The sequence below is a fragment of the Maylandia zebra genome, linkage group LG6 (genome assembly GCF_041146795.1).
Source record: "Maylandia zebra isolate NMK-2024a linkage group LG6, Mzebra_GT3a, whole genome shotgun sequence".
Taxonomy (NCBI): domain Eukaryota; kingdom Metazoa; phylum Chordata; class Actinopteri; order Cichliformes; family Cichlidae; genus Maylandia; species Maylandia zebra.
This window is the reverse complement of record NC_135172.1, coordinates 33,613,532-33,627,086: the sequence shown is the minus strand read 5'-3', so window position 1 is coordinate 33,627,086 and position 13,555 is coordinate 33,613,532. Positions and strand designations below refer to the sequence as shown.

At 38.0% G+C, this 13,555-nt stretch overlaps 2 protein-coding genes across 4 annotated transcripts; one reads left to right on the top strand and one right to left on the bottom strand.

The window, feature by feature from the left end:
- Positions 1-1,418: 1,418 nt before the first annotated feature.
- gde1 (glycerophosphodiester phosphodiesterase 1) lies at positions 1,419-9,861 on the bottom strand. 3 transcript variants are annotated; one of them, XM_012917745.4, is made up of 7 exons: positions 9,845-9,861; positions 9,272-9,591; positions 8,355-8,530; positions 6,609-6,714; positions 5,746-5,838; positions 3,352-3,563; positions 1,419-3,030 (listed from the first exon to the last, which is right to left on the bottom strand). In XM_012917745.4, exons 2-7 carry the CDS (start codon positions 9,539-9,541, stop codon positions 2,883-2,885), a joined length of 1,005 nt encoding a protein of 334 aa, XP_012773199.2. In that variant the 5' UTR covers positions 9,542-9,591; positions 9,845-9,861; the 3' UTR covers positions 1,419-2,882. The 3 variants fall into 3 exon arrangements, with proteins under 3 accessions (XP_012773199.2, XP_004539181.2, XP_076741210.1); XM_004539124.6 differs by lacking the exon at positions 9,845-9,861 and adding an exon at positions 9,709-9,844; XM_076885095.1 differs by lacking the exon at positions 9,845-9,861 and having other exon boundaries at positions 9,272-9,785.
- A 63-nt stretch (positions 9,862-9,924) lies between these two features.
- On the top strand, positions 9,925-12,038 carry tmem186 (transmembrane protein 186). Its single transcript, XM_012918327.4, has 2 exons — positions 9,925-10,069; positions 10,824-12,038. The coding sequence occupies exons 1-2, from the start codon at positions 10,067-10,069 to the stop codon at positions 11,487-11,489; spliced, it is 669 nt and encodes a 222-aa protein (XP_012773781.2). The 5' UTR covers positions 9,925-10,066; the 3' UTR covers positions 11,490-12,038.
- Positions 12,039-13,555: the final 1,517 nt, after the last annotated feature.

Sequence of the window (13,555 nt, the reverse complement as noted above, 5' to 3'; positions counted from 1 at the left end):
TCAGGACCACAAAAGAAAAAGAAAAAAGACACAAATTGTAAATAATAATTACAAGAAAACCTGGGTCCTTGGAAGTAAAATAAAGTTTTGCACAGCACTGTATTTTATTTTAGATTTTCCATTTAATTATTCTCTTTTGTATTACTTTAACAAAATGAATAAAACGTATCATAGTTTAAATTAATTAATAGTTTTAATTAAGTTGGAATTAGTTATAATAACAACATAAATTATACATAGTTAAGATTTACACACAACAACACCTTTCCATTATTTTTATTATTCACTTTTTTATTACATAGTCCATTATTATTTAATGGTGAATTTAGAGTTTAAATGTACATGTATATTAGACTTTTACTATACTTATTATACTTATACTTTATTCTTTAGTATACTTTTACTTTATTGTATAGTTATTTTAGATTAGGTTTGACCTTTTTAAGATTTTTTTTTCATTGTTTTCTAGTTCACTGAGCTTCATGCTATTTTAAGTATATTTTTGTTGTGTTAAACTTAATATTTACATACTGTTTCCTAACCTTGCGATTAATTAATTGCATTCATTTCTAGGGATCTTAAAATTTTTCCACACTTTGAAAAGCCTTTTATTTTGAAGTCGGAGCTGCTGTGTTTCCGGTCGCGTTGTTTCTATTTACTTCTGGTTAGTCCGCCTGTGCGTGACGTCACTAAACGCCCCTCAGGCCGGGTTTTAGGAGCCGCGAAGCGCTCACCTTTCACCTATTAAACCAAATTCGCAGATCTCCAGGCGCTTTGACAGTAATAAAGAAAGCTGACAGGAAACTTACATTTTGGTGCAGTTTGAAGGTTTGGTTACACACTTCAAAAATATTTATTAGACAATTATTACGAATGTTTGACCAATTGTGAGCATTAAAAAAAACCTCTATTAACAAGGATAGGGCTTTAGTTTTTAAATCAGCTTTTGGCACTCACCATAATCTCTCTGGGGACTTATCGTCATTGTTATCCTTTGATAATTTCTACCTGAAATCTAACATTTCTTTCTTTTTCTTTTTTTTTAAACACGCAGGTAAACTGATTCTTTTGCTCAGATAAAAATTAGCTGAGTGCCTCCAAACTGCCTGAGCTGAAATTCTGCATTTAGCAACTGAAGATCAGCCGGGACAAGAAGCGGCTCAGACAGGCTTAACCAGGGTGATATCCAACACTACACTTCTCACTCAACCCCCATTCATCTGCGCTATCTGGGTCAATCGTCTGACTCTGCAGGCCCAAAAGCTAATAATCAACAGTCCCCACTACACAAGCTTAGCATTAACAGCAGGGCCAAACAGTGAATGCATGAGCTTTTACACTACACCTGAACAGTTTTATGTTCTCCTGAGACAGTATGTCCAGGTTTTTGTGTTTACTGAATGATGCGATGCAAGATATCAGCTCAAACCGTTCACCTTTATTGATCCATTTTAGTGTCCAGAGCCGTCACATAACGACACAGAACATGACAGACCAACATTTTCAGTCTGCCAAGCAGCTCTACATTCCCACAACTATTACAAAGAAATAAAAATAAAAAATCAAGTAGTTATTCACAAGAGAGTCCGTGTCACCTTACTTTAAACTGTTGATGCATTTTCCTGTTATTTGGAGCAATTTGATTAGTAAAAATAGATTTTATGGTTGAGTAAAAATTTTATATCTATTTTACCTCCAAAACCGTTCCAGTTTCTAATATGTCCACCTAGGAAAATTAATTGTCCACCTCTGTTGTAAAGTAATATCTACAGTGTATAGATATAATGATATCATCAGATACTAGAATGTGGTGACCACCAAAATCTGGCAGTCATTAGCCCCAAAAATCTAGAATCAGTCAGGCTTATTAAAGTCATTTAAAGCCTTACGGCAACACCAAATTGTGTAATTTACATTTTGAAATTCTACACTCAAGTTTAGGGATGAAAAAAAGTAAAGCCAGCTTACTTTACATTCAGCATATATGAAATGCAAAAGCACGAGGTTGATTTTCCAGACAAACAGCAACATCAAGCAACGTCTAACTTTAGTTTTTACCCATTCAAGTAAAGCAGTTACAAAACTGTCATACTGCTAAAAAATGGTTTACTCTTTAAAAACAGGCACTGTGTTATTGGTAACACTCGAGCCTTACACAAAGCCATGCATTAACTCCATTCGTGTATTTGTGCCACAATTGATCCCTCATAAATGTCCTTGTGGTTTCATATACAGTACAGTACAAAAGTTTGTTTTCTCCATACATTAACAACATAAGTAATCACCAAGCCTACTTATTATTAGTTTGTCTATGCTGCTCTATAAAGCATTTATGTATGTTTCTTTAATAAGTAGTATTCACATGTCATAAATGACAAAAAAAAAAAAAAAAAAAAAAATCATCTCAAGGTAGATTTCTTCAGATTTTAGTGAGTAAAAAGTGCACACAGTGCTCTGCATTATCTGAAAGACTGTATAAACACAACTAACATGACAAACATACAAAAAACAAACAAACAAACAAACAAACAAACCCCCCCCCCCAAAACCCCCAATGTAGTCCTGAGTGGATGAATACATCATGTTGCTGCAGGTCTATTATAGACACATATTACCAGCACCTTGCATTAACAAGTCTGTAAATATAACAGGCGAGTTCATCATTATTCATTATTAAAGTGATTTAGTCGTAATAAAATCTGTTACTTTGTATTTTGTTATGGCGCCCAGTTAAAATTCTTCAGGAAACATACACCCATAGAAAAACAGTCTTCTTGGAAATAAAAGGAGTATATGATCTCTTGCTTGAGCTTACATATGGGTGACAGTTTCTTTTATCTTTAATAAATGCCAACATTTTGTGGAGTGGATTTATGTGTACGTCAGTAATGAGGGTCACAGTCTTCCACCATGCTGTCTGTGATGTAGTTGACTTTTAGCACCTCCTGGTAATACTCCTTCTCTACTTGTGTGTTGACGGTCCAGGCTACAACCTCGACACCCCTCTGGGCCCAGTACTGCACATAGTCCCTGCAGACAGGACACACAATCGGTGAGTGATGTTCATCTGGTCTGAATGACCCAAAAATAACTTTTTAAGGATGAGTACAAAGCAACGATAACTTTTTTGGTATAACTTAAAAAAAATAAATGTAAAAGTGAGATACTTAATATATACAAATATATGTAATGTTTAGATTTCCTCCTATTGATGATCCACAACAATAAACCCGAGCATGGAATAAGACAGTTAGCAGTGCCATTGAAATGTACCTCTAACACATCTGTATTCTAATGAAATCTAACGCATATATAGAATATATCACTGTATGTTCCAGCTACAAAACTCACTGTGAGACAAAGTTCTTCTGTATCAGGAACGCCGAAACGCCACAGAGCTTCCACAAAACATTATGGTGTGCCCAGTCCAACAAGATGTCCATGACAGTCATCCAGTGATGTTTCCACAGCGATGAAAAACGTGGGGCACCGTCCCCGAACCGGCTCAGGCTCCAAGGCCGGTGGGTCAGTGCCGTGACCACATCTGGGTCACTCTGTCTCATCTAGACACAAAGTGTTGGTGAACATTAGCATGCTGTTTTGTTAGAAAGCAATTTGTGTATTTGTTTCCCCACTCTTTCTGAGTCAACACTATTTATTACAATACGTTTTTAACTTAACTCTTAGACTGTGCAAAAATAACTACAATTAAAACTGTAAACTACTTTGAGCCACATGTCAGCTGATGTCAGGTCATCTTAGCGTTCACTTTAATTGGTAACAAATGAATGAAAATAGGAACCAAGAGCTAAGGCACTAAAAGCTGTGTGCTCATACTGTTTAATTAGTCTTGTAATCCATCACCTAAATTTATTCAAGATTGGTTATCAAAAGGTGTTTGGGCAATTGCCCATTTTGTAGATGAGGAAGGACATGTTCTAGGACATCAAGATTTTTGCCAAAAGTTTAATATCCAATGTTCTAAAAGTAAATTTAATCGGGTTATAAAATCCATTCCATTGTCACTTAAAAACATAGTTGTAAATGATATAATATATTCTGACATCTCCCCCAAGTTAAGGCAATTATATATAGATGGTATTCGATTTTGTGATGTTAAATGCAACAATAAGTTTCTTAGATCTTCATTAAGGAGTCTTTATTCTCCAAATTTACTTAGACGTAATTACATATTAAAAGATTTCCAAAGGGAAGAAATTGAAAAAATAAGAACTGATTATATCACCTTCCCTATCCCTCCTAAAGGGAAAGAAGTCCAATTTAAAATCTTGAATAAAATTTACCCGACAAATAGACTCCTTAGTGATAGATTCAAAATAGAAACGGGTAATTGTGTATTTTGTGAAACAGAAGAGGAGGATTTGGACCATCTATTCTTTTTGTGCAATTTTATACAAATATTTTGGTTGGATTTTCATACCTGGCTTTATTCCAGTGGGATTCAAATTACCCCATTTACCTTAAATATGATAATGTTTGGAGTGTTTTTGAAAGAAAAGAAAGCTAATTATGGTGTTAATGTGTTATTAATCTTGTGTAAGTATTTTATACATAAATGTCGCTTTTTTAAGATTAAACCAACACTGGCTCACTGGAAAAACGACCTAAACCTGTTGGTTAAATCTTTAACTTTAGTTAAAAAGAAAAAGGCTGCTTTTTTTGTTTCCTTTGTAGAAGATTTTGATTTAGTGAGTTAATAATCTGGTAAATGTGACCCCATCTTTATATTTTATTTTCACTATATATGAAAGTTGCTAATATGTAAGAAATGTTTATTCTCTGAATCTGTAATATATGGTGCATTTTGTTTGTATGTTTATATTACTAATAAAAGAAAAAAAAAAAAAAAAAAAAAAAAAATCCATCACCTAAATGTGTCTAGGAGGTGCAAAGTGTAACACACAGATATCCGCTTATCCTACTCAGGGTTGCGGAGCGGCTGGAGCCTGTAACGGCTGCCACCCTGCACACCCTGGACAGGTCTCCAGCCTGTCGCGCTGCTAACACAGAGGCATACTTACATCCACACCTACGGCCAATTTAGAATCAGCAATTAACCTACCCCAAAAACTATGGTAGGAAGCCAGAGTACTCAGAGAGAACCCACAGAGACATGGGAAGAAAATGCCAACTCCACACAGAAAGGCCCGGGCCAAATGCTTGATTTGGACCCAGGACCTTCATACTATGAGGCAACAGCGTTAACCACGTTGCCAATGTGCTGCAAGTTTAAAAAAAATAAAATAAAAAAAAAGTTCTGAAAGTGGTCAGGGTTCATAATCATGCATAGAGAACTTTGAACTTCTAGTTTATAGCAGAAGTTAATTAATGTAGGATAAATAAGATAAGCTGACCCACACAAACTTGTTTCTACATTTCTTCTTGTGTTTTTTTTGTTTCACTGTGTGCAGCCAAACTGTCTGAACTTTGTGCATCTTTATCTTTTGTACTTTTTAAGGGTGTGTAATTGCAGCGTTGAAATTACCCCTTTGGGAACAAACGGTGCTACGTGACCTGACAGTCACCAGAAACTCTTCATGTCTGGAATTTGATTCTTTATACTACATATTAGTTTACCTCGGTGTATTTTCTTCTAAATTGTAATTTTCCTCTAGTTGGACTAGATCGTATGAAGAAAACCACAGAGAAAAATCCCCCCTGAAAAAATAGTGTGTTTACTGACATGAACTAAGCTTTAAACTATTCAGATATGAGCCGTCTTACCCTGTAGATGACTTTGGGCTCGAAGGAGCAGACAATGCTGCTGTTGTAGAGGACCGGATATTTCTTATACAATTCCTTTAGAGCTGCGGCTGCCTGAGTAGGAAGAAGAAACAAATGGTTATCGTAGGTCATTCAGCTGTTTGCAGATTTAATGTTTTTGCTTGTGGGTGTTCCTCTCCGACCACTAGGTGGTAACTAGCAGCTGTGTATGCACAGGCATACGGGCCCGCAAATCATAAATGTCAGTACGTGAGCCTCCAACCACAACTGCAGCTTTCCCTTCCTTAAAAACGTGCAAATGCTGCACTTAAGGAGTTGAGTGAATACCCTAACTTTAAGCTAAGAGACTACTGCCCCTGGCTCACTTTTTATGTTGCCAACACAAACAAAGTTACATTTGGTTGTTAAAGAGCAAACAAACAAGGAACGTCTAACAGCATGCACAATGTTACCACACAAACAAAACATTGCTTATCAGTGGTGCTGTCCTCAATCTGTGAGAAGCTGTGTGTGTGTGTGTGTCCGTGTGCGTTTTAGGGGTTTGTTATTTGTTTGAGTACAGACAAACCTGGAACATGTGTTCTGGACGTCTTAAAGTGCGTCAGCGTTAGTAGTGTTTCTCTTCTCTGGATATTCCCCGGTATGACTCTGGCTTGCCACAACTAATTTTAATGATTAGTTTTGTGTAACTAATAGAGTGGTGACATGTATTATAGTGCCATTCTATTGGTAATGAATAAAAAAGTAGAAATGGCGGACTTGTGATCAGTTTGTATCAAGCCATCACTAAAATCAACACGGGCAAACTGTGACGATGATGATGTGCAATCTCTCAGTTATGCAGGCAGTTTTGTTGGCGTTACCTCATCTGGATGACCTTTGACATCAAAGTAGATGGTTAGCTGCAGTTTGATGCATTCCTCCACTGCCTCCTCCAGGGTGGGGATCTTCTCTCCTGCAAACTTGTCCCTGGTGGAAATAAAACAAGTAAGGCTCGTTTTAACTGGATTTCTTTTTATATTGTGCCAGTGATCTTTCATACGTCTCACTACACAGTTTGCCAAAGTCACTTATATACTCGTTCACTCTTATCTAGCATAAGTTTCCGGTTCTCCGCCGTTTACCTGCTCCGATATTTCCCTGGGCTATATCTTTCAGTTAGATATTTGATCCTTGGCACATCCAATCTACATGCCGTCCTCGGGCAAAATAGTGTTTATCTAACACAGCACAATCAAACTGTCATAGAGAAAGTATTATTTGAACATGTGTGTAAATGGGTTAATTTGGGGTTTGTGTAAGCAAAAACCTATGAACTTCTTGTTAAGAGTCTGAAATTATTCGTTTAAAACGCTTATACATAAGCATGAATTATTCAGATGTGTAACCACTTTGCCAAGGTCTGGACAAAGACACACACAGTCCATCTTAGATGAGAGGAAATAACCCAGGAACCACTGAGGCTCAAACCTGTCATGAACTGGAAACTGCTGGAATACCAGTGTCACAGTGAAGCATAGACTGAGAGGGAGCTGACTAAGAAAGAAGACACTGCTCCAAAATTGACACCTTCAAGCTCAACTGCAATTTGCAGCTGTCCACATGGATAAACCAAAAGCCTTCAAAACAAAAGTTTTATGGTCTGATTAGACAAAGATTGAGCTCTTTGGTTACAATGCCAAGAGATGTGTTTGTAGGAGTGACGGAGAAGCTTTCAAACCTAAGAACACTGTACTATCTGTCAAGCATGGTGGTAGGTAGCATCATGCTCCGGGGGTGTTTTGCTGCCAGTGGTACAGTGCACAAATTGGTTGGAATAGTGAGCATTGTTAATATGGTAGTATATAATTTTTATATTTCTGTGTTATTGTAAAGTCATTTAAGTTAAAGTTTAAAAAATGCATACGCCCCCCAGTGACTAATATATTACTTTAAACGTTGGATATGATCCAGTAGAAACTGAAATATTTTCTTATTTGTGTGACCCTGACTTTTGACCTTGAAACATTACACACTAGAATCTGTGTATTTTGTTATCTTTACCCATATGATTGGAGCAGAACTGGCTGAAAGCTTTGGCATTGATAAGCTGTAACAACTTTAAGATAAGATATAATCATCCAGTGTGTGATTTTGCAAAACTTTATGCCGTCATTGTGACATCATATGGCGTCACATTGAAAAAAAAACAAACTGTGTTGTACAGCTCTCTCCATGCGCAGTGAAGGCCAAGGTGAAATGCTCGACCACCTAGGTACTCATTTCTAACAATGCCTTGTATATTGCTTTAAAGTTTAAAGACAGATTATAAATTGTGGATAACAAAGTTTTTACTGAATTTCACATTTGGTGTAACCTTGTAACCTCAAATTGATCAAAATAAAATTAAAAATTAAATCTTGTGTTGTGGCTTCTGTGTACGCTAGACCGCTAACAAACAGACAAACTGAGCGGATTACATACGTCCTCCCTTCGAGGGGAAAATTACCTTATTTCAGTGGATGTTTAAACCTGCTAGTATATTAGTGTGGAAGAACCTGTATCACATTAAAGCACCTCACTACCGTGTGCTTTGTTTGCGCCTTCCTGACTATACGCTTCTTTCTTACCTGAGTCGATGTTTAGCAGCTGCATCCAGTTTAGCCAGCTCTGACATTTTCATCTTGCTGAGGAATCCTGACCCACTGGTGGTTCGGTCCACGGTCTCATCATGCATCAGTATTGGGACGCCATCTGCTGAGAACTCCAGGTCCAATTCCACACCAGTCGCCCCATTCTTACTGGCCTACAACAGAACAGACAATTTTTGTCTGCACTTGATGTTTTTTCAGATGGAGTTGGTGATCACAAATCTGCCCTAAAACCCAAAAGTCATTCCTACCTTCCTTATGAACTTTGCAGCTTAATTTGCAACTACTATACAACAAAATTAGCCATAAAGCCATGATCCATCTGAAGAAAATTTTACTTGACTAGCAAACTGAGTATATCTGTTCTCTATGTGTTGACCTATAAATGGGGGTATATCACAGTTAAGAAATACTCTTCGAAAGTGTACACCATTGCAACAAAGTCTGTACACTAAAAAGCACTAGCAGGTGTATTTTTGACTTGCAAATTTCTGGCTCAGAACACTCGCACCTCATATACACCTGATATAAGCATGTGGTCTGTATTCGGTATCTTTATTTGTATAAATTAAAACCAATACATGGGACTACTCATATCCAGATGCTATTAGATTAATTATTACTCACACATCTTTACTTTATCTCAACATGCAGATTAGTTAAACGAGGCTGGCTAGTTGGGAACTGGCTGATAACATTGTGATACAAGGTGCTGCTGGAAGAGTGGTGGCCTTAAAATGCATGTTCTCTGTGCTGGTAAGTTGTCCAGATACAAACTGGGCGTGAATACCAGAAGTTAAAGACGTCGCAGTAGTTCCCCTTGCAACCACGGCCATAACAAAAAAGGGCAAATGAAGGATAATCGCTCCAAAACCCTCCCCACCTCATTCTCTCACCTCTAAGATAGATGCTATCGTGTTCTCCGGTGCATCGTGCCCGCCGCCCCGGTGAGCGATCACCGACACCTTGCCCGTGCCCGCCTTGCCCTTGACTGGGTGGAGTACCTTCTGGGTTCGGCTGGACGGTACCTGTGGGAAGCGGAACATTGCTAGAAAGAGACAGAGGGAGGCGGTGATGATCACTGTCCACACCGGGCTTCGGGTCCCCAGCAGGATCCCCACGAAGATAAGGGAGTACAGCGTGGCTTCATCTCCTAGCTGGAGCATCGTTGTCCTCTTTTTGTCTTCTCCACCTGTCCCACAGCAGAAGATAGCACCTGGCAGGAAATGTTCCGCATTTAAGGTGTGGGACGTTTACTGTCCTAATTTTAGTTTCTTTAAACGACCTAAATGAGATAAGAACATGTTTTGCCCGGCGATAAAACACTCATTACCGAGAGACAGTCCCCGTGACTCGAAGAGAACTGCTGATTTACGCTTCCCGGTGGATGCTTCCGCATTTAAGCTAACATCCTCAAAATGAATTTGATGTATTCAAAATTATAATAAAATTGTAATTATTATTCTTACTGAGCTGTCACAGAGCGATGATTGACAGCTTTCTCACAGGATGTCTCGGAACAACATAAAAAAAAAAGTTAAATAAACATTAACAAAAACCCCCCGAGACGTTAAAGGTGAGCACATCCGGGTTGCACCGCATAACTGCTTCCTGTTAGCTCCCATTCATATCATTTGGTGATCCATCTTTCTTGTTTTTGCATTTTTCTTTCATTTAGCCGGTCTCTGATCATGGTAAGCCTCGTTTTATATCCAAACTCTTATCCAGCATTGACTTTTATTATCAGTAAGATTAATTTTTAGCCACAGAAGGTCATTAGTGCTGTGCCAGGGCTGTGTGTTTTCTACAGTCATTGGTGACAGCTCAGTCAAGACATGTGCACCTTCAGGTTGTTTTATTCCACACAGCGGCTACACAACAGCTGCTGTACATATACTGCAAGTGTTCGTCTGGGTATACCACTTGTATTTTTTTAAGCAACTGCACAATATTATATTTTGTATATTACTGCAACGTACAGTGCACAAAATAAGTGAAGTAGAGAGTACAGACAGGGTGGAGTGGGTGGAGATGAAGGCCAGAGGTGATATATGACGGGAGGATAGCAGCAAGAGTGACGGGGAAGGTTTGCAAGATCAAAGTCAGCTTTATTGTTAAAGACCATATGTACAGTATTGATGAACTATGTTAGGAAATACTGACAGAGAATTTGCAGTTTTTTTAAACTTATTTTTTAAAGTTATTTTGTTAACGGGGATCTAGTCTAAGGTGTTTGTGTACGTTTTGTCTTGGTTTGTGTTAAAGTTAATTTTTGATGCATCAGTTGGCTGATCCAGGAGTTATTTTATTAAGTGGTGTAGTCAGTTTGTTCTCATAGATGTTAGCTAATCAAATATTCTATATTCTATATCATCAACATAATAACAGTTTTGTCTCCAAACATGTCATGTTGAATTTATCTGTTTGATGTCATTTATCTATCTACAGATCAGGTCACTTCTCCGGTGCAGATTAACTCCCCACGTCCTGTCCTTCACCAGAGGATCAAGTCTGCCCGCAGCTCGAACACCTTCCAGTTTGCAGCCTTGTTCACAAAGTCTCAGGCCAATTCAGCAACACCTACATGGACCTGTTATCCCCAAAATCACAGCCTTTGTTAAATACTCGGATGTGTCCACAGAGAAGTACACTATGATTTACACCCTGCCATACATTAAGCTCCTTAGAGCTGTGTCCAGGCTCAAACTCCTCCAAACTGCAATAACTGTGGTCATCTTGCCCCCGGTGTACGTCCTCTACTTTCAGGGAGCTGCCTCCACCTTTCTTGTCAGCTACACGACAGGGATAGCTCTGTTTGCTGGTGCTATGCTGTATACTGCCAGTTACTTCTTCAGAAGGGTGGTGGGAATGATGTATCTGGATCCGTCTCAGACCACCCTCAAAGTGTCCCACCTCACTTTCTGGGGAAAGCGCCACGATATGTACCTGCCGGTGTCAGATGTCATGACCATTGGAGACACAGGGGACTCCGTAAATGAGACCATACTGAAATTTAAGAGATACAGCAGTCAGGAGACTCTGTATTTCTCTACTCATTTTGGACGTGTGGTGGATGAACAGGCTTTTAAAAAGGTGTTTGGAAGTTTAAAATGATTATTTGTTTAGAAAAAAAATGTGAGGTATTCTGAATAGTATTATGAAAACATAACATATTAAGAGATGCATCTATTGTCCATGAACAATATTCTAAATGAAAACACATTATACAGTGGAGGACGCTTGCTGTTATATTTTATATCTAAGATATTTTAGCTGACATAGATCTGAATCATCCACAGTTGATAAATTACTGGTTTATTATTATTATTATTTTTTTAATCTTAAGGTTGAGAACTAAGATTGCATTAAAAAAAAAAAAAATCTGGACTGTGGTAGGTTAACAGTTGTTTACTAAATGGTGACTATGTATGCAGCTGAAATAAAAGATCAGGTGAGATTGGCCTAACATTGTCCGAATAGTCATGTTGCATCATCAGACCATGATAGGATAGCTCCACAGGTCAGACACCACATGTCCTTTTTGCTGCAAGCTCCAAAGAATTTGTCCCCTCCTGATGTTGATTTTTTTTTGTGTGTTAGGTTAAAGTGTAAACCTAAAAACTCTGTTATTGTGTAAAATGCATTAAAGAAAGTATTCTTCAACATTGTTTTTGACTGGGCTAGGGTTGGGGCATCCTGGCTGTAGAAACAGGGAATTATTCACACATTTTGCCTCAGGTTTGGTTCAAAGAAATGTCACTTTGGGACCAGTTTCTCTTGCTGAGTTTTTAAGAACCTGTGAGTTTTCAGTTCTATCTTGGTTAAGATGTTTTCTGACATCCAGAAATAGAAGTAGAGCGGGTTAACTACCAGCTGGTGATTTGATCCAGGTTTCTTGGCTCATGTCAAAGTGATTTGCAAATATGAAGGCGTGTGTATCATAGATAAAGAGCTTTTATAAATGTTTTCCGAGTTCTCAGAAACAGTAGAAAAGCACTGCACAAACATGTATCATGGAAATATTGCCACATATGGCCACAGCTTCACAAAGCTTTTTATTTCCTCTTTGAAAAAGACAAAACAAAAAACGTGACTCTACGTGTCTCATGAAAGAACAGCTTTCACGCTGTTATTATGGACCTGGACCGATTTTAGTTTGTCTAGAAGTTCAAAATTGCAGCGTTAGCAGAGCTAGCCACATGTGGAGGTCTGTGAATGTAACGTTGGTTAACCACTTCGGTCCAGACTGACATATCTTGACAGTTCCAGATTGATTGGATTATTTTTTGTACTGTGACAAAAATTAAACAATCATGAAATTTGCAAATCATTTGGATAACGATTGTATTCATAATATTAGAACAGAGCAGAAGAGAGGCACGGTTTGTCTGGTGAATGTGATGGTGGATGAAAAACACGACATGTTTTGTGTTTCAGAAGGACTAAATGTAGACAAAGTAAATGGATATTGGTGAAAAGCAGACCAATCTGCTTCAGTCTCAGGGTGAAATGAAATGACAAAAATGCAATCCTTTAAAATCGCTGACTTCAGAAAAGTTTGGAGAAGTGTGTCTCGTGCTTGCAAGAACTCAAGATCTTTAATGAAAACTGAAATAATGCATATGCTGAATTCATTTCTCATTGTGTAAGGGGGAAACAAATTTCCAAAAACGGTTTAAAAATTCATGGTGTGTGCAAAATGAATTGTTTGAACTTTAGGGATCTTTTTGCATCAAAAACCTTCAAAACTCCAAAAACATTCCCGTCAGTTTGACCATGACGATTGAGCTCAAAGCTTAGTTACATCCTGCTTAATGAAGGCTTCTTGTGCACCTGATACACAGTTAGTGAACGCTCCACAAAAGCTGTTAAGTGTGTAGAGATCGTTTTGACAACAGGTGTTTCAGGTAAAAAAAACATGAACATTAAAATTTGTGTCCACTTCAAATCCAAATGTCTTCAGTTACACTCATTTGTAAGAACTTTCTCAGCCTAAAACTCTGCAGAGATGTTTCCAGTGAATTCTACACATCAGCAGCAATCCTATCAACTCAATAGAAACACTCGCAATACGTGATTTATAAGCACTCACTCAGTTTAATCTGACTCATCAGTATGTGCCTCTGGGGTGGATTGTTGGCTTTCTCTTGCTTTTATACATTTGTTTGTTTGTTTGTTTC

Bases quoted from the DNA above. Each gene is read 5' to 3' on its own strand.
- gde1 (XM_012917745.4), bottom strand. From the start codon at position 9,541: ATGCTCCAGCTAGGAGATGAAGCCACGCTGTACTCCCTTATCTTCGTG. The intron at 5,839-6,608 runs GTAACGCCAACA...CTTCCTACTCAG, and splicing joins TCAAAGGTCATCCAGATGAG to GCAGCCGCAGCTCTAAAGGA. The intron at 3,031-3,351 runs GTGAGTTTTGTA...TCCTGTCTGCAG, and splicing joins CAGAAGAACTTTGTCTCACA to GGACTATGTGCAGTACTGGG.